The sequence below is a fragment of the Cricetulus griseus genome, chromosome 4, assembly GCF_003668045.3.
Source record: "Cricetulus griseus strain 17A/GY chromosome 4, alternate assembly CriGri-PICRH-1.0, whole genome shotgun sequence".
NCBI classification, from domain to species: Eukaryota; Metazoa; Chordata; class Mammalia; order Rodentia; family Cricetidae; genus Cricetulus; species Cricetulus griseus.
Window position 1 is genome coordinate 71,427,190 of NC_048597.1, and position 21,200 is coordinate 71,448,389.

Sequence of the window (21,200 nt, forward strand, 5' to 3'; positions counted from 1 at the left end):
GGGTCAAGACCATGATGGGGAAACCCACAGAAACAGCTGACTGAAGCTAGTGGGAGCTCACTGACTCTGGACTGACAGCTGGGGAACCAGCATAGGACTGTACTAGGCCCTCTAATGTGGGTGACTTGGGCAGTTTATTGGGGCCACTAGCAGTGGGGCCAGGATTTATCCCTAGTGCATGAACTGACATTTTGGAGCCCATTCCCTATTGTGGGATACCTTGCTCAGCCTAGATACAGCGCAGAGGGCCTTGATACTGCCTCAATATGATGTGACAGACTTATGGTCTCACCCTCTGTGGAGTGGATGGGGGTGAGATGGGGGAAACGGGAGGGAACTGGGATTGGTATGTAAAATAAAACGATTGTTTAAAAAAATATATTCAAATAAACTTTTTACTGCCCCCCCCAAAAAAGGGGGTCACGTGGGGGTGAGGGGGCAGAAATAAAGGAAAAATCAACAAGAAGGAAAGAATTTGGCACTTGGCTGTAGATACAGGTTGGTGGCTTGTTTTGCTGCATTGGTTTTAACATTTTTATTTTGTCAGAAACCACTGCCAGCTTTACCTTATTCAAACACATCATCTCACTACTACCTTACCTCTAGCTGCCTGCAGCATGCCAGGTAAAGATCAGAAATCTGTTAGCCCTGCAGTCTGGGTTTCCAGTTTCTTGAGTGACTCCCATCTGTTCACACAGTCATCTTGACATGCCTTCTTGTAAGCCCTTATTTTCCTGGAATGTAGTTGTTGTTACGTCACACAACTTACCAAAGCATCATCTTCCTAGGAAACCCTGCTCACGCCCCATTGTCTTAAAAAAGTATTTCAGAGTTCCCTGGCTGGAGATGGTTCTGTCCTTCACCTTGTGTTGGCTTAGCATTTAATGTTCCTGGTGGGGGGTGGGGGAGGAGGGGGGAGGGGGTGCTGTGTTCTGATGCAGGATTGTAACCACTCTCCATCCTCTCCTTTGGGAACATGTGTTCAGATTTCCTGAGGAAGCAGGCTATGGGCAGCCAGCCACTCAGCTTCTGAATGACTTTTCCCAAGGGTACCATGGTGTGAACAGAGATCTGTCCTTCTGGGTTTCTGCTTCTGTGACACTTCCTCAACAACCTATTGTCCTTTTGTTCCGCAGAGCTTCGGTGCAACCCTGGGCAGTTTGCATGTCACAGTGGTGCCATCCAGTGTATACCCCTCCCCTGGCAGTGTGACGGCTGGGCAACGTGTGAGGATAAGAGTGATGAAGCTGACTGTCCAGGTAAGTGTGTAGGTTGACCTGTTTCTGCCGTGGACTCCCACAGGGAGGGAGTGTAACTAGGCAATCCATGTGCTCTATATACATTGGAGGCCACTTGTGTATGTGGACTTAAGGTTTTCTAGAATTGTCCACACTAGATTGTTTCATTGCCCCCACCCTCCAAAGCATGACTAAAAAGAGCGTAAAGATAGAAAGTTACACCAGGTGGTGGTGGTACATGCCCCTAATCCCAGCACTCGGCAGACAGAGGCAGGCGGATCTCTGGGAGTTCCAGACCAACCTAATCTACAAGAGCTAGTTCCAGGACAACCTCCAAAGCCACAGAGAAACCCTGCCTCAAAAAACCAATATATATATATGTGTATATAATATATAATATATATATATATATATATATATACACATATATATATAATTTTAAAAAAAGATAGAAAGTTACTGAAACAAAATAACAATATCCTTTCAGTAACAGGGGGGTGGGGTTTTCAATTTTATCTGTTAGAGTCAAATTCTCACCATCTAGCCCAAGCTGGCCTAGAATTCAAGATTGTATCCAGTCCATTCTGTTTCCCAAGTGCTAGTGTTATGGATAGATACTTCCCACAACTTGAGCAGAAACAGGTGGCATGCTTGGTTCAGTGTGTCCTTGATGGGCTTTTCTTGTGTTTTGGGAGCTGGAAGGCTGGAGCCATAGTACTCGGAATGCCCTGCCAGCAGCCTTCAGTGTATCCTTTGGCTCATGTGAGAACATCAGCTTTGACTGGGACACAGTTTTTGCTATGGCTGCCAGCTGTCTAAAGGGCTACAGAGCACCTTCAATATTAACCTTAGTCTCCTGCAGGCTGGAGTCAGGGTTGGTTGCAGAGGTGAAACAGAAGGTAGAAGAGTCTATTTGACACCTGCTCTCCATAGCTGTGGGAGTTTGATTCTCTGAAGTAACAATACTGTTCCTCCAGAAGGTTTTGTCAGCATGTGACATCAATTCTGAGATGTGAGGAAGATTTTTCTTAGATCACTCTGAAGAAGGTATAAAGAACAGTGGCTACAGGAAGCAACATTTACTTCAGTGTTGGGTTTAGGGAGACACCAAATGGCCTGCAAGAAAAAATCTACAGGACACAGACAGATCTAAGATACATGATACATGGCAGAGGCAGAATTGTATAACACAGGGCTGGCACAGTTGGAAGAAAATGAAATTGGATCCTTAACTCTTAAACACAGAAAATGAAGGTTTAAGGTAAAGAAAAAAATTAAAGAGAGTCTGAGTGAATATCAACTTTGATAAGGAGGTTAAAATCTCCTTTGTTGTTGTTATGTTGCCCAGACTGGTTTCAAACTCGTAAGCTTACAATATCCTCCTGTCTTAGCTCCACATGCTGGAACTATAGGCATGTAGGAGCAGAGTGAGAACTGACTTAGCCTAACAGACTGGCTGCAGCATGGCTCTGCTGAAAAGAGAGTAAGTAAAAATGCCTGAAAGTTGAGAGTTGACAGGTTCTGGCAGGAGAAATAAAATGGGACTGCTGAGATTCTCAGTACTACACACTTGCTTATCCACTGTGCACAGTTGACTCCTCCCACCAAGAGATGATAGGCTTATTTTCTAGTCCTGTGCTGTCCAGTGGTAGCAGTGAGTGCTTGTGGCTTAGGCACTTGAAAGAACTATTTGGAATGAAGATGTGAAGGAAGTATAAAACAAGCACCGTGTAACAGCCACAGTGCAGACCAAGGATGAAGAGCATCTGGGGCTGCTCCTGTGACATGACTGCATGCCGAGGTCCATCTGCTCCGCTTACTTGTTGAAGAGCATTAGCATTGGAGCCACTGGACACCACAGGGAAGTCAGGGAGGTTGAAAATAGAATTGAGAAGATTATCTCAGGTGACTGTCTGGATGCTTTCCACCAGCCCTGTGTTAGAAGTCTTTTCTGGGGATACACAGGTGTGTCACACAAATAGAATAGGAATAGCCATGAGAGAAGGCTCCCAGTGAGCTCTCATCCAGATGCTCTCAGTTTATGGCTTATCAATCTTCCCCTTAACCATGAAAAATAGTTGGTATTTCCCAGCTCTCTGAATGTTCCACAGACTTGACACGGCTTTCTAAGCCAGAGAGTCAGAACGGGATTACTTAGCTAACTACAGGTGTGAAACAGTAGTTAAATTCAGGGTTGAGGTCACCACCTTGTCTACACTGCTTACTGTCCCTAGTCTCTTGGACACGATTCATCTGTAAAATGGGGAATAAAATACTGCTTGCTACTAGGATTGTTGGCAAGGTTAGATAACATGATACATGAATATATAGGTACTTAGAAAGGACCACAGTACACAGCATCCCTCGGTGGAGATTACCACTTGCTGTTGTCTTATTAATTCAAGAGTAAAAGAGAACTTTAAACAATATATTCTGACTTAACAAAATGACAGTCTAGGAAATTTCAAGTCTTCACTCTGCCGCAGAAACATTCCAAAGCAACTGGAGGCTGGACAAAGAGACCCTGTAGCAGCTCTGGGAGAGACTTACAAGTCTATAACTAACTACCAAACACCTAATAAAGAAAAAGTCATGTTCAGCTACTGTGGTGGTGTATGCCCACACTCTCAGCTCTTGGAAAGCTGAGGCAGGGTTGCCAATTTGAAGCTATCATGGACTACACAGCAAGTCCTTGTCTCAAAAACAAACAAACAAAACAAAATGCTAAAGGACTAGGGGTGCAGCTGAGTTGGTAGAGACCTTATTTGATCCCAGTATTGTATGAACTAGATGTGATTGTTTGTACTTGCCTGAAGTCCCAACACTCTGAAGACAGAAGCAAGAGGATTGAAATTCAAGGCCAGCCTTGGCTACATATTTCAGACCACCCTGACATATCTCTAAAAATAAAAAAGCTATATTCAAAAAAGTAGGAAGTTTTGCGCTAGGGTGTGGGTATAAGAGTGTTGAAACAAGGTCTCTGTGTAGCCAGGGAATGGGCTGTGTGGGCCAGAGTAGCCCAAAACTAACAGAGCTCACCTGTTTCTGCCTCCTGAATACCAATGGAATGCAGTGATCTTAAAGACTGTAGATATATATGGTGCAAGAAACTGAGCAAGACTAGGGTTTTGAACTGTGGGTCGTGACCCATTTGACAAACCTCTATCTCTATAAATATTTACATTAAGATTCAGTAGCAAAATTACAGTTAGGAAGTAGCAATGAAAATAGTTTCACGGTTCAGGGTCACCACAGCATGAGAAACTGTATTAAAGGGTCGACGCTTTGGGAAGGTTGAGAACCACTGTTCTCCAGACTCTTTGAAAAGGAAGAATACATTTAAAGGCAGTGCATTTGGAACTCAGGAAAAGCTTACATATAGGCTCTGGCAAGATGCATGCCCAGAGAAATCTGAGAAGACCTTAAAAACTTCATCTCACATTAGCCCTGCTAAGTAGTTATCTTCCCCAGCACAGGGCAGGTCTTCAAAAGCTAAGAAAGAGGGCTGCTTTTACAGAAAAAGGGTCTGTCCCTGTAGAAAAGAGACTTTTTGTTTGTTTTCTGAGGCAGGGTTTCTCTGTGTAACAGCCCAGACTGTCCTGGAACCTGCTCTCTGCTCTGTAGCCCAGACTGGCCTCAAACTCATAGAGACCCACCTGTCTCTGCCTCTCAAGTGCTGGGAGTAAAGGTGCACCACCACCCGGCTCAAAGACCTTTTTTTTTTTTTTTTTTTTTAATGTTTTTTTATTCTTTGGCAGTTTCATCCTTCTTACCCACAGCTGTCTCAGCCCTCTCTTCCCAGGCAGTCCCCTTCCTGTTTTCTTGTCGTTGTAAAAGAAATACAGGAACTAAAGGAAAATTTGGACAGAGACTTAAAACAAACAAGAAGGTAGGGAGGGGTTGAGACTGTTGCTTAATGGCCATGCTTTCCTAGCATGGACTTCTGCCTCCTAGGGAGTTAACCAAACAAATCGAAGAATAGCCACTCACACCTGTATCTCAGTGTTTAGGGAGCAAGACCACACATATTACCGAATGAGACTATCTCAAAACAGTGAAAACTTTTTCCCTCCAGCATGATAGTAGGTGATACTCGGGCACAGTCCTATTATCTTTGGGAATAATCTGGGATAAGCTGAAGTCAGCTACCAGAGGAGTCATAGACAGGCACTGTACAAACACTGGAGAAAGCCACACCCAGGTGGTTAGCTGGAGAATCCTGCATACTGCCCTGCAGAGTAGAAGAGCTGTGCTGTGACAAGCTAGGTGTCATGGACTACAGGATAAAACCTGTCAGATAGAATCCTGTGAGACCATGAGGAAGAAAATTTTAAAATCAGATCTACACAGCTGAAAACCTGATGGGAACCAAAGTATATAGAAGCTTACATAGATTCTAAGCAGCACACAGGACACTGGCAAGAACTGCTCAGGGGTGTGTCCAGCATTCTCTCTCAGAGCTCTCGCTCTTTCTCCCTCTCCCCCCCCCCCATCTCTTCCTCCTTTCTCCTTTCTCTTGACCTTTACGGGAAAGAACATAGTCTGGCTAGATTTATAGTGTCTCTGTGTCTTTGCTTCCTGAGATGGGGCTGTCATCTGAGAGTGTAATTTCACCTCCCTCATCTGAGTCTACCCTTTGCTGAAATTCCCTCGTCCCTGTCCCCTTTTTACCCTATAATTTCCCCTTCTGTTTGTCCCCTCCTACTTTTATATTCTAGTACTGATCACCATAGTGAAATAGTGTTACACACAATATAACAGTGTCCCAAAAGTGACTAGCATTTAATGGGTAATTATTTGGGAGGGAGTTCTTGCTTTGGGTTTTTTATTATTAAATATCATTTGTTGATATTTGTTTGACTGGTTTTTGTTGTTTGATTTGGGGGTTTTGTATGTGGATTTTTTTTTCCAGGGGGTAGCTATTTCATAGTTGACTTGTTCCAGATAGTATTCTAAAATGGGGAGGAATGCTGGTGAAGCCTCACACCCCAAACACCAGACTAACAAAAATGTTTCAACTTCTACTTACTACCTATTCTTTCCTGAACAAAGGTGACCAAAATAAAATAAAATAAAAATTTGTCCAGTAATCTAACTCACAATACAGATTCCAACCCCCAAACACAAGATTAAGGCTCACAAGATGGCTCAGCAAGTAAAAGTATGTGCCACAAATCTGACAACCTGAGTTCAGTCCCTGGCAAAAGGAAAGAACTGAATCCTAAAGGTTGTCCTCTGACCTACACACACACTACAACTTTAAAAGAAAAACACAAGTAACATGACTTCCGTGACATGTCTAATCTAAAATGTACAAACCCTGAATACGGTCTTTAGGTGACTTAGATGAATTTCTAAAAATTCAAAAGTATGATAAAAACTTTTCAAGAAACAAAAGAGGGGGAAGGGTCAAGCAAGTAATTAAAAGAAACAAAAGAGAAGTAAATTTTAAGGAGAACACAGATGAATGAGATAAAGAAGTCAATGCAGAATGAAAATAGAATTAAGAACAAAATTGAAAAAGAAACTGCTGGTGGTGGCAGCAGTGCTTGGAAGGCAGAGGCAGGCAGACAAATCCCTGAGATAGAGGTCAGCCTGATCTACAGAGTGAGCTCCAGGACAGCCAGGGCTACACAGAGAAACCCTGTCTTTAAAAAAAAAAAAAAAAAACAAGAGGGGGGAGGAAAGAGAGAAACTGAAATACTGAAAAGTCTGGTAAGTCAGATAACAAGCACATTGTAAAGCCTCCTTGGTAGAATGGGCCACAGACGCCAAGGCTAATAGACAAGGTAGAATTGGTGCATCGTTCAAGAATATTAGTAAGATCTGAAACACATACAAATAGAATGTGCGGGGAATACCATGAGAAAGCCATGTGTACAAATTGTAGACATAGAAGGAAAAGAATGCTATACCAAAAGCATAGAAATTATTTTTATCCCAAGTCTAGGTGTTGTAATTTAAGAAAAACAGCGTGCACACACACAAAAAAGATGCTGTGAGATAGAGTTCAAGCAGAGGTTTTTTTTTTATTAGGAAAAGGGAAGGGGGAGACCAGCCTCTGGAGACAGGAACAGCAGGAGAGAGGAAGGAGGAAAAGAGGGAGAGAGAGTGGAACAGAGAAAGAGAGAGAATGGGATGTGAGCACTATGTTACAAGGGAACATAGTGAATGCACAGGTGATGCTCTTAGTGGCTGCAGCTGAGGGTGTATCCTGTCAGAACCCCAAGGACAGGCCAGTACAGATGCCCGAATACTGACTCTAGGGAAAGTGAAATCCATCCAAGTACAAAGGTTAGAATCAGAACAAAACTCCCCACATTCTATCCAGTTAAACACTAACTCGACAGAGCAAAGAAAGTGTATCAAAAGCAGCAATAGAGAAGGCCCAAGTCAATACAAAGAGCCCCTTAAAGCCATCACCCTGACTTTCCTACACAAACATGCGCAGGAGAGCATTAGGGTGCAAACGAGCTGTCCACGCTGATGGAACACACCAAGGTGAATACATACCTGGAATTGTAGTAGAACAAGTTATTGGCAAGTTAAGTAATAATTGCTTACTAAAGCCCCAAAGCCAGAACATAAAGAATTCTTAGTGGTACTGCTGCTATCAAGTGGTACTACCAAGTTCTTTAAATTGATTCTGCTCTGGCCCAGCCAGACCCAGACTATCTCTCTGAGACTTGCTGGAGTGCACACCAGAGGCTGTCATCTCTCTCGGGTCTACCAGCATTTTAAAACATCAACCAAAACTTGTTTTCTGGTTTGTACTCATATGTATAATATAAAGCCCAATGGAGAATGGCTGTACAGACACACTCCTACAAGGTCCAAGTTCAAATTTGTCTCCCTGTTGCTCCTAGGTTCATGACTTAAAACCTGTACAATAAAGAGACATCTACAGAGGAAATGCTGCAGTTAACACAGGTGCTCAAGTGACCAGAGTCCTATGACAGTCAGTCTGTTAACTTGGGACTCAACTGCCAGCAAAGGCAGGACAGGGTGATCCCCCTCTTTCTCCTTTCCCTCTTTCCTCCTCTGCTCTCCTTCCTTCTCCTCTCTATCTTCCCCTCTGTTGTAGTTTGAATGAGATGTCCCCCATAAGTCTCAGGCATTTGAATACTTGGTCCCCAGTTGGTGGGACTATTTGTGAAGAATTAGGAGGTGTGGCCTCGGAGGAGGTGTGCTACCCCATTTCCAGTTAACTTTTTCTCTTTGTTTCCAGTTTGCACCTCAAAATATGAACTCTCACTTACTGCTCCTGCCTACTGCCACGCTCCCCGCTATGACGATTCTGTAAGCTGTCTTGGTGTCTTATCACTGTTGCAGGATATTTGATCCCACTATGAACCTGGATTGCATTATTTACTGGAAAAACCTGCTTCTAGCTGTGGTGTGGCTCAGTCCTAACACACCTTTTAATCAAGAGCTTTCTGCTTGAATACTGTAGACAGGATTAAATAAAACCACCTGTGTCAAGAGGTGGAGCAAGCAATCAGTTGACAGGAAATAACCACAGAGTAAGAGGAAATTAGGAGAGATGCACAGGAAGTAGAAGGGAGGGACATCTTGTTGGAGCGGTATTTGAGACCCCTCCAAACAGGAAAGTTCTTTTTCTGGGACAGTGATAGAGGAGGAAGCAGCTGGGTGCTTTCTCTGCCTCTAGCAGGTTTTCACCCCAACATCTGGCTCCCAAGTCTTTATTGATAAGATAGAATGATAGAGACTTAGTTAAAAACAACATACCAGACCAATAAAAAACTAACTAGACACCCTGCCCCTTTCTCTGCTCTGCTGGCTCCATCTTCCTCCCTCCTCGTTCCCTCTTTTTCTTCTATGTGAAGGTAGAAGTTCAGTGTCCCATGCACACTGGATAAGGCTACATTTCACCTGATTCCAAATTTTTAAGGATTTGTGTAGGAAAAACAAAAGACTTACAGAGAGAGCCTTCTTGTAGTAATGGTTGATAGATACGTTTGAACACTTTAAATATTTCACATTAAATATTGTTTCATAATGAAAGGAGAGAATGGAATTAGGTAAAAATAAGCTTACGCCCAGGGTATTATAGAATTGGGTATCTAGAGAAACTTCAGTCAAGTGGGCTAACTGTGGAGTCAAGGAACAGTGTGTAGGAAGCCATCCCTTGTCACATCTTCAAGTGGCATGCATAGCAAGTATACTACTGTCTGGCTTCACCATGTCCCGATGCGGAAGAGTAGGAGGTAGTGGGCCCAGGAGACATGTTGGCTCTGGTTGTCTCCTGCTCAGTGACCTAGGGTCACTCACCTCACTTCTTTTATTCCATTCTTGCTTTGTGAGGTGGGAGAAAAGTGTCTCTCATGGGGTTGAATGACTCCCAGAGATCTGTGTGGGAGGAATGATCTGCAAATTGTTAGGTCATTCTGTATAAAAGTAGAATGGGCCTCCTAGCTTCAGCCTCCAATCCACACTCATCCACACATGGAGACCTGTTGCACACCAGGACCTATACCGGGTGTTTTGTATCCCGAGCCACTAGCCTAGTAGCTTCACAGCCGCAGGGGACCTGCAGGTAAGTGGACAGCCAGGTGACACAGGCCAGTGACAGTGTGGTAGAAGACTGTATATGGTAGGTTTCTCCTGCACACTAATAGAATGTTTCCAGGACTGAGGCTAGAGGGCATCCCAGGCCTTAGGAAAAGCTCCCTCATCAGGCATTCCCATAGAGCTGGCACTGCCAACCATTGTAAAGCAGGGAATGGCTGACTAGGAGTGTTTGCAAAAGAAATAGACCCTATTTCATAATAGCAATAAAATAAAAGGAATACTTGTCAAGAAATAGCTTGTCCTAGTTGATGTGAACAATTGAAGTTTTTAGATATCCAAAGAAAATCCTGATGCCACATCCCCACCAGGCCTTTCCAGCACTGAGCTGCCATTGGACTTGGTGCTGGCAAACAGCAAGGTTGTATCCTGGCTGCTGCTAATGGGTTCACAGCATACTTCTTCTGCTTTCAGAAGTGACTGGAGAAGCCCATCCTTACCATGGGAAGGAGACCTTGGACCTGTGGCAGGGGCGGACCAGAAGAGGTGACCCCACACACTTCCACACAGTGAACATGGCTCAGCCTGTCCGCTTCAGCAGTAAGTTGCAGACCTGCCCTAAGGCTGTGCCCACTAACATGTTTGTCAGCCCACCTTAAGTTTGCGGCCTCACTTAGCCCTGACTCTCTCCAGGCTGCTGCTGGGGAGATAGGTTTACTAAAGCAGCCCTGGAAGATGTCGAGGGAATGTGAATGAGGCTGTATGTGAGAGTGCATAGTTACAACATGGAAGCAGTCTCCCTCTTTTAGTGCTTAGTCAATGAATAACCCATGGCAATACTTCTGAAGGAGCATAACAAGGCTGAAGAAAAGTAAAGCATAGTTTAAAATGCCCCACCCTGCATAGCCATGCTGATGATACCCTCTTATGTATAAGAACAGCCAGACTTGGGGCAGAAGGACTGGTGTTAATGTGCTTCTGAGGGGCACAGGGGTCTGTTTTCTGTGTTAACTCTTAGCCCACAGCCTCAACATGGGAGGTGACTCAGGCACTTTGCACACTCAGCCTCTGCCTGCAGCCTGTGCTGACATCACCAGTGACTGCCTGAGCCCAACACATTCAGTGCAGTGAGGAACCCTGGAAAGCCAATGACTTTCCAGGCTCCCAGCACGCCTCACAGTTCCATTCCCATCTTGCATGGAGTCATAGTTCTTGGTCTGAGTGATGATGGGAAACGTGTAACCAGGCATCTGAATTCGTGTAAGAAACTTAAAATAAATGCTGTCTTCTTACCCTCAGGGAGTATATGTCCTGTGTATACTGAGCCATATTGTCTTCCAGGAGGCCCCATATCCCTGTGCAGTCAGCTGTGCTTACCTGAGGCCTGGGCAATGAGCGGATACTGCTGTTCTTGAACACAGTTTTGTCAATATGTGCTCCATTTATAAGTCAGTCACACATACTTTAAATCTAAACATGAGGGCCGGGCTGGTGAGATGGCTCAGCAGTTAAGAGCGCTGGCTGCTCATTCCAGGGCCGTGGGTTTAATTATTAATTAACAGCACTCATGGGGTGGCTCACAATCCAGGGGGTCTGGTGCCCTCTTCTGGCCTGTACAAGGTACACTGCATGCACATGGTACACAGACACAAGGAAGCAACCCACACATAGATGAAAATAAAAACATGAGCATAAACCTAATAAGTTTTACCAGTTTCATGGCATGTAGGTACATTTATTTATTTGTTTATTTATTTATTTATTTATTTATTTAATTTTTTGGGGTTTTTGAGACAGGGTTTCTCTGTGTAGCTTTGGAGCCTATCCTGGTGGCGCACACCTTTAATCCCAGCACTCGGGAGGCAGAGGCAGGCAGATCTCTGTGAGTTCGAGGCCAGCCTGGTCTACAGAGTGAGTTCCAGGACAACCTCCAAAGCCACAGAGAAACCCTGCCTCAGAACCACCCCACCCCACTCCCAAGACCCCGCAAAAAAAAAGTAGAAGTAGTAAGTTGCAAAAATCATTATGATTGTGTTACATAGTGAGACTGTCTCCAAATAGGAGTAGACTGATAGAATGAGTCGAGAGAGAGAGAGAGAGAGAGAGAGAGAGAGAGAGAGAGAGAGAGAGAGAGAGAGAAAGGATTTTTGTTTTTGGTTTGGTTTGGTTTTTTGAAACATGGTTTCCCTGTAGCTTTGGAGGCTGTCTTGATACTTGCTCTATAGACCAGGCTGGCCTCGAACTCACAGGGATCCACATGCCTCTGCCTCCCAAGTGCTGGGATTAAAGGTGTGTGCCACCACCACCAACAAGAAAGAGGGTTTATTAGAATGGCTTACAGGCTGTGGTCCAGCATGGCTGTCTACCAATGGAAGGTCCAAGAATCCAGTAGTTGTTCAGTCCGTGAGGATGGATGTCTCGGCTGTATATACCCAAATCCTGAAGAAGTAGGCTGTGATGCCAGTGAAGGAATGGACTTGTCAACAAGAGCTAGGACAGGCAGGCAGAGAGTGGCTTAAAGGTGGATCTTCCCATCTCAAATGATTTAATTAAGAAAGAAAGCCCTCACAGGTGCACCCAGCCTCAAGTTGACAAGCAAGAACAGCATCACAGTGCTAACATTTGAATGAATGCTCTAGATCTGTGGAGCAGATCACTAAGGTATAAAGTGCCTTTACTTTACACTTCCGTGCCTGAGGGGCGCACGAACCATCTGAGAATGAGAAGATGCTGGAGGTGTCCTGGGGATGGGGCTCTGACTGCCTCAGCCTCACTAGCTGTGGCAAAGCTGTGCCTCCTTTTCTCATCTATGAGAGGCAGGTTTGGACCCTCTGAAATTAAAATTATGGAACTGTTTTAGGGGAATGCTGGTTGTCCCCTTACTGAAAATACCTGTGTGAACAGAAAAGAGGAGACAGTGGGCTTGCTGGCAGCAGAGGCCAGAAACAGTCAGTCCTGGAGTTTTGTTTACTCCTAGGGCTTTGCTGAGACTAATTTTCTGCTTTGTTAACCAGATATAAGCAGAGAATGAACTGTTTTAGAGAAATTATCTCAGCAGCTGTTGTTGATTTTGACTACTAAGGAGATTGAAGAAGCATGTAAAATTTAGAGGGCCCTAAATACATGTGTACCCTAGGTAGGATTGTGCTTTTTAGAAGAACCTAATCATTTGGGCCAATGTGATCCATCTCGGGGCTGGGAGCTTATCAATGTAAGTGAAGAAGTGAAGCCATGGTGGAACTACCAACCTAGACCACTCTGGGTAGAAAGGTTTATTGGGCATCTACCTGCCAAGGCATGTACTCACTTTCTCTCTCTCTCTCTCTCTCTCTCTCTCTCTCTCTCTCTCTCTCTCTTCTCTCTCTCTCTCTCTCTGTCTGTATCTCTCTCTGTCTGTATCTCTCTGTCCCTCTCTCTCTCTGGGTGAGGCAGAGAGAAAATGAAGGAAAGACAAGCAGATTTTCTGACTGTCAGGATGGAGATCCTTGAGCTGACACAGGCTGTGTAGATTGGATAGGTGCTCTTGCCAGAGGCAGTTGGTCTTTGGGGGAGGATTGAGAGTGGTTCCTGGTAGATAGAGATCCCCCTCTAGGTTTCTGTGTAGGACATTGTCCCCAGCACTGCTATTTTGGGGAAGTCTACTTTGGACCTGTTAATCATCTCAAGCTCTCCGTCTCCCAGGTGATTCTGAGGTCTGTCTGCTGTTGATGCAGCACTTGTAGTTTCACTTTTGAAGCCAGGATCCTAATTTGGGGGACAACTCCCCTTCCGTTCTTCATGCTTCCTAGGGAAATGCCCAACCGGGTGGCACCACTATGAAGGCACAGCCAGCTGCTACCGGGTCTACCTCAATGGAGAGAACTACTGGGATGCTGCGCAGACCTGCCAGCGTGTGAACGGCTCACTAGCTACTTTCTCCACTGACCAGGAGCTGCGCTTCGTCCTGGCCCAGGAATGGGACCAGCCAGAGCGGAGCTTTGGCTGGAAAGACCAGCGCAAGTGAGTCCCAGGGTTCAGAGTCTGTTCACTGCTGAGCACTCACTGGCAACCCCCCGTTGGGGAAGGCAGTCCCCATCAGTAGAAGCAGGTAGAGATCCAGGGGCTTAGTTTGGCATCAGGATGAAATTGGAGGGCTACTGAAAGAACAAGGAGTACAGGGCCCCATTGCTGCTTTGTGAGATCATGGACCAGCCTCTTTCACTGCTTCTGTCTGTGGATACAGCTACACTTGGTGACTGTGGCCAGGTTGTGCCAGCCTAAATCCCAAGGGGTTGCTCAGTAGGGCTCTGGGCACAAGAAGGGTACACAGGTGGGTGGGAGTGCCTTCTGATAGATGAGCCTTCTGATACTAGCCCTGCTGGCTGCTGTCTGTGGCCCTGCTCAGTCTTTCTCAGACACTTTGGGCTTCCAAGTGCTTGTACATGTGACTGTTGATGAGCTCAGGGGCATGTTCCAGGCCTATCTCAGGCAGTCTGCCTAGAACCTGCCTCCTGAACTCCAGGCCCTGCTCATCTAGAGGAAGCAGAAAAATAGCAGCCAACTTGAAGGCTTGGTATTTGTGGGGCTTTTGTTTAGGGACAGGAATGTGTCAAAGTTCTCAGTATGCCACCTCTAGAAGCAATACCATGTGCCCAATATCTGTGCTGTAGGGGTGGGAGTTGGAAATGGCAGCCAGATGTCTCCTCTCCTCTAGAAGGAAGCACAAAATATGGCCAGTGTTCACTGCCAGTCACTTAGTGCCTCCTAACAATGATATAGCTCCATTCTACCAGGGGAGCATGATGACCTAAGGCAAGTGGCCAGAAGGCCATTTCAAGATAAGCTACAGTTATGTCATGTATGACAAACCAGAACACTGTGCTGTTTCTTGTCTGCAGCTGCAGTGTCAGGTAAATAACTCCTCTTCCCTGGGCCTTGCATCTCTAGGACTGAAACTGAAACTAAGAGCTAAGGCTTTTACTTCTCTTGCATGTCTGTTCACTCTGCATCCTGCTAGCAACTCTTCCTTTCTGCTTCCCAGAGCTCTCTCTGTCTAGACGTCCTGCTTAGCTATTGGCCATTTAGCTTTGTACCAAGCCAATCACAGTGACACATCTTCACAGTATAAAGGAATAATCCTCAACAGATCCATTTTAGAATTTTACTTTTTTAGAGGTCAGTATAACCATGTAAATACATACACAGGACTGAAGGTATAACTCGGTGGCAGAGACTTCCCAGCGTACATGAATGATACTCTGGGTGTAGTGGCACATGCCTATAATCCCAGCTACTTACCTAGGAGGTTGAGCAAGTAGGGTCAAAGCTCAAGGCAAGTCTATCCCAAATAAATAACGGTGCAGGAGTGGAGTGCTTGCCTTGCTCTTGGGACCAAAAAAAAAAAAAGATAGATAAATGTCCTCACTTCCACTAAATACATCCATATATACATAGGTAGTCGTCAGTGGCTCTTTGGCCCTATTACTGAGGTTTCTCTCTGTCCTGCAGGCTGTGGGTTGGTTATCAGTATGTCATCACTGGGCGGAACCATTCCTTAGAAGGTCGCTGGGAAGTAGCATTCAAAGGTAAGTATTCTCATTTATTAAGTGTGAAATGGAACCACCCTGACTCAAGAAATTGCTGGAGTCGCCCTGCCTGCCTGCCTCCACCCAGTGGTTACTTGATCTGCAAGGCCACAGGGGATAAGGCACATGGAAATGGGTTGCAGAGAGGGTACTCTGCGCCAACATACTGCCTACCAGTCAGGCCCTGTGTGTTTCTATAACCTTCTCTGGAGCTGCAGCAGCCTTTAGCTCTTGATAGTCCTCCAGCCCTATGGTTGTTGTCCAGTTGACACCAGCAGCCCCTTGAGGACTGTGTGTAACAATCTGCTAAAGGTTGGGCATGCCTATCCTTACCTTTATTCTCCACAGGCTCCTCAGAAGTATTTCTGCCTCCAGATCCCATCTTTGCCTCCGCCATGTCTGAGAGTGACAATGTGTTCTGCGCCCAGCTCCAGTGTTTCCACTTTCCTACGCTAAGGCACCATGACCTCCATAGCTGGCATGCCGAGAGCTGCTCTGAGAAGTCTTCATTTCTGTGTAAAAGAAGTGAGTGCTGGCAGTCACCCTCCAGTGCGCTCTGACCCCGTGGTGCTCTCAAGTGCCTCCACTCAGCTGGCTCTAGCTCTGTGGCCTGGGCAGCCATAGCTGTTCTTGACCCCTGACCACAGTTTCTGCTTTATTGGCTTCAGTGTTCCTCAGAGATTGGGAGAGAACAGTGATCTCAGGATTTACCAATCCTGCAGCAGCTCTGTAGCCCCCAGGGCCTTAGTAACCTTGCAGTTGGATATCCCCTTGGCTCTGTCTGGTCTGTGTGAATTCTCTTCCCTAGTGTATGGGATCAGGAGTCTCCCCAGCCCTCTGCCAATGCATCCACCCACATTTTACATTCCTCCGAGGATAGACACACCAAGCCAAGGTGGGGCATCCCACCCCCACCCCATATCCCATTCTCAAGTTAGGAAGGGGTAAGGAGGAAGATTGGTCTTGATCTGCTGACAGTCGCTGAAGTAATGGTTGAAGTGAGGTGTGCGGTCAGCTCTGACCTTGTGAACTAGGCCTTTCTCCTTTGCTCTGATATATTGGCACCTCTCCTCCCCTGCTGTGTCAGCCTTACAGGTGTCCAGGCCTGTTCTGACCCCTGCTGTCAGTTTGTGTCAGCATCATGCTTCTAGGGAACAGGTTAGGCTAGACCTCAACATCTGGCATGCGTTTTTTTCTCTCTCTCTGACTTGTTCTTTTGGGCCTTTTTCTCTTCTACACAAATTTTAGAGTTTTTTTTTTGTTGTTGTTGTTTCTCTTATTAGTTCTTTTATTTCCATGAGATCCTCTTAGATATCTCATAGACAACTTTGAAACTTTGAAACCGTGCACCCAGATTTCTTGAGCTCTTCTTGCTGAGATCTCCAGTACAGCGTTGATTAGTGTGTCAGCACCAAGCTTAATGCTTTCTACAGAATTTTAAAATGTATCTTTGGGAATAAAGGAATTGCATTTCTGTTCCTACTGTTTCAGGAATATTCATTCATGCCTATAGGCATGGAAATCAGGATTCACTAGACTCAGTATAAGTGAAGTGGGGTTTATTTGAGGAAAAAGAACTTACACAGAAAACAAGTGACAGTCGAGGTGCTCCAGCTCCAAGGATGCAGACCCTGCCACCTTGATGTTCTCTGTGACCCAAAGGGGCTTCCGAGCCCCAATCCTGTTCCTTTTTAACCAGTCACGTCCACACTGTGACCATGCCCTTTTGATTGGTGCTACAGGTGCGGAGATGAATATCACTGCAATAAAGAAGAAGATTTAGGCTTGATACAAAACTATATACAAAGATAGCAAATATCAAGTATACTCTAAAAGAAAGAAAGGTGAAAACATTCACAATTTAAGACCTACTACCAGTGAAGCAACAAGAGCAATTGGCAAGAACTACATATCCAGTCCTAGGGTAAAGGCATAACAGAGATTACTACAAAGTTGTTCAAAACTGGAAAGTTTAAGCCTTGTACCTAATATTTCTGTCTAGGAAGAGAGGACAATAATTGTGACATCTAATCTTCAACCTCATCAAAGACCTGAGAAGGAGGATAACAATGCTAGGGTAGGCAGAAAGTGCAGGTGAGCAACTTGCAAAGGTGCAGTGAAGACAGAAACAGCAGACTACCTGGACAGTCTCCCAGAGTCTCACAGCTTTGGCTAAGATCTAGAGTAACTGACCGACACAGAAGCAGGGAGCTTGAAAGACTGTCTCACCCTGACTTGGCAGGGTCCAGTGGTCTCAAAGTATGTCTCCTGCAAGCACAGTAGGACAGCATGTCCAAAGTCAGCGGTCGAGGTGGGGGCAGTTCTTTGCCCAAGAGGCCAGTAGCCAAGGAGAGAAAGGACTCCAGGAGTGTCATTGGTGCCTAACATACTTTAGGGAATAGCTCGGTGCTGTCAGGAGCAATTGTGTCTCATGTCAACAGAGTACTAATATTAAAACATTTAAATGCCATATTCTGCAGGTCTTTCAAGTGTTTGAAGATTAAATATCTATGTCTGACTAACCTCATAGGTAACTATAACCTGTAATTCTCAGAAATATAGTTGCTGAATGGCTGAAGCTTCCCAAAATAATTTAGCAAGGACAATGACTTCAAAAATGTAAATACACACACACACACACACACACAAAATTCTCAATAACAGAGATAGAATTGAAATGTCTTGACTAGAGGTAGAGTGTACCAGATCTCCTTATAGATGGCTGTGAGCCACCATGTGGTTGCTGGGAATCGAACTCAGAACCTCTGGAAGAGCAGGCAATGCTGTTAACCTCTGAGCCATCTTTCCAGCCCCAATTTAAGTTATCTGTAGCTAACAGTTGTTAAAATTAGTTCACAAGAAGATATGTTGATCTACCTATATCCCATCCTAACCATACTTTCCCATCCATACCCTTAAACTTATCTAAAAGAGATACTGGAGTCTGAGCATCACCTTCCATACCCAACCCTATACAACTAAAACCAACCCTAAACAGGTGACAATTATCCCTTTTTTAGTGACGAGAGAGAAAAAAAAAAAAAAAACCCTTAATGCCAACAGTAGGGAAAGGGTGCATTGTTTTCTTAGGATTGCTTCCTGCTGAAATGGGGTGACGATGACTCCATGGGATCCTGTAGGGAAAAAAAAATGAAGCAACTGAAGGTCTTGAGAGGACTAGCTGTAGCATTTGTAGCTAGTCTCTGTGTGGTGGGAGATGCTTGACTGATTTTCTTATCTAAAGCTCTGGCCAGGGTATAATAAGAAGGTACACCATTTCTGCTAGCTAGTCTGGAGTTGTCTAGAGTAGTATAGTCCCAAATCAGTCTTAGAGTGGTGTTTACTAGTTTAAAGACATCAAGTGGAATCGATGAAGTAGGGACCCATCTTTCCAGAGAGTTCAAAGATTGCTGTTAGGAAATTTTATTGTTCACTGTGGAAGACTTAAACGCTAATATCAGCACAGAAAGTTTAGCTTTAATAGGTATGCATACAGGGAAAGGTAACAATAAGGATGAAAATGAGTATGAGGGAATAGGATTTTTGAGAGAAAACAGAGTTAAGACAATAGTAGTCCTAGATTTTGTTTTCTTCTGTCTTAACATCAATTGGCCTTTTGAGTTTTACTAGAGAGTTTTTTTCTGGTTTTCAAAATTAATGTAGGTTTTTCTTCTTTAATAGTATCACTTTGTTCATTTTTTGTTAGACCTTCTTTTTTGATCCAGGTTTTCACTGTGTTGCCCATGCTCATCTTGAACACTTGGGCTCCAGTGACTGTCTTCAGCCTCCTGAGTAGCTGGGGCCTTGGGCACTCACCGTCATATTTGCTGCTTACCCATCCTTGTGGGGTTTGTGTATCTCACATTGTTAAATTTCATTTGTTGATACTTAGTCTCACTTTTTTTTTTTTTTTTTAATTCTTAAGAGGTGAGCCTGGCCTGGCACATTCCTTTTCTGTACTCTCCTTGGCTCATATTTCTGTTTTTTAAGTGTAATTCGGTTTTAAGTTTATTGTTGCAACATTTCTTCATAATTTAGTTATCATAAAATGCAAAGAAAATTAGCTTTCCACAGTATATAAGTGGTTGATGCTAAGAAATATCCCTAAGGCCTGTGAGACAGCTCAGCAGGTGAAGGTGCTTGCCTGACACTCGTTCCATGCCCAGGGTCCAGCTGATGTGAGGAGAGAACCTACCTCACATTGTCTTTTGATGAGCACACATGCACCATGGCACACATACGCACATACATACATTCATACACATACAAGTAAATAAATGTAATTTGAGATTTTATAGGTTTTCCAAATACAAGTAAAAATCAAAAAAGACCCAGTTATCAAAACGAAAATTACTCAACATATTAAAAGTTAACAATAATTTGTGTAGCGCTTATAAAAAAGTCAAATTCTGCTGGTCCTGGTGGCACACGCCATTAATCCCAATACTGGGAAGGCAGAGGCAGGTAGGTCTCTTGAATTCTAGGCCAACCAGGGCTACATAGTAAGACCCTGCCTCAAAAATAAATAAACAAATAAATGAATTAATAAGCATTTTGCCCTCATTAGAAAGGTGTTAGATTTTGATTATACTGATTTTGGCAGCCAAGTTGTTTGTTTTTAATAAGAAATGGCATTGTAGTGCTAGTCCAACCAACAGTCTTTTCCTTTTTAAGCAAGAAACGTTGCAAGTAATCAAGAGGCATCCAGGAGACTAGCTTCTTAGCTCCTAAAGCACTTGCAAAGAAAACATTTGGTGGGCTAGGGAGGGGGATGGGCAGCTGGGGAAGAATGGGCACCACTGGAGATAACTAAAATAGAGAGTGCTTGATAGCCAGGTATGTCTACTGAGTTCTTTTCCTTGGCCATTTTTTATCCCTTTACTACAGTTTGTCTTTGCTTTTTTTTTTTTTTTCATCAAAAGATAAAAAGTGTGGAGTTTAGACCAGCCCTGAAATGCCTGCTCAGCAGTGTCCAACTCAGGCATTATCAGGCTACCTGCACATTGATAAATTCCATCAAATCTTTAGTAGGATAAATCCCATTAACCTACTAAAATATGAAGGCACAGAAAGCAGTGAAACACACTTTTTACATGATGAACATAAGATTCAAATGTTCAGTCTGAAGTTATACATAACCATTTTGTCTCTCTTCTCACTAAATATTCCTGTGTGGTCATGTTTACTTTTACTAATTCACAGTGGGTTTAAAATCTGAACAGCAGCCAGACAGTGGTCATGCACACCTTTAATCCCAGCACTTAGGCAGCAGAGGCAGGAGGATTTCTGTGAGTTTGAGATCGGCCTGGTCTACAAGAGCTGGTTCAAGGACAGCCTCCAAAGACACAGAGAAACCCTGTCTCAGAGGAAAAATAAAAATCTCAACAGCACCTTCCCAGACATAACAGCTCATCAGAAAGATTGTCTCTCTTCTGATTCCCTAACCTTCCTAAGTATACAGTCAATTTTATAACATTGCTCCAAACACTAGGTCGTGGTAAACATGGTAGGTCCAGATTCGTTACAAACCCTTCATGGTGTGACGTAATTGGTAGAACCCAAGTGTGGAAGCCTGCATCAGCCCTCTGAGCAGATTACACATGCTACCTGTGTGTGACAGCTTGCACATCAGTCATTTGGGAGCCAGGATGTTGCTACTCAGACCTTCAACCTCTGTCTTGGATCTTTGGTTCCATTCACATGCCTGGTTGGGTACCATTAAAGTCCCTGAACATTACTCAAGGCAATACTCTCACAGAGAGGACATCTGACCCCAGCGGGCAGTTCATCTGTGACTTACGAGATACTTTGTGCAAAGTGAAAAAAGATTTCGCAGGGCTGGAGACATGGCTCAATGGTTAAGAACCTT

At 44.4% G+C, this 21,200-nt stretch overlaps 1 protein-coding gene across 3 annotated transcripts in view; it reads left to right on the plus strand.

Moving 5' to 3' along the window:
* Positions 1-21,200, plus strand: part of Dgcr2 (DiGeorge syndrome critical region gene 2) — a 61,099-nt gene that overhangs the window by 27,006 nt on the left and 12,893 nt on the right. The window contains exons 2-6 of one of the 3 annotated variants that reach the window (XM_027413152.1): positions 1,137-1,259; positions 10,242-10,367; positions 13,547-13,766; positions 15,255-15,331; positions 15,680-15,856. In XM_027413152.1, the coding sequence (XP_027268953.1) occupies positions 1,137-1,259; positions 10,242-10,367; positions 13,547-13,766; positions 15,255-15,331; positions 15,680-15,856 (723 nt within the window). The remainder of the gene's footprint in view (positions 1-1,136; positions 1,260-10,241; positions 10,368-13,546; positions 13,767-15,254; positions 15,332-15,679; positions 15,857-21,200) is intronic. The other 2 variants (XM_027413153.1, XM_027413154.2) reach the window with 2 other exon arrangements.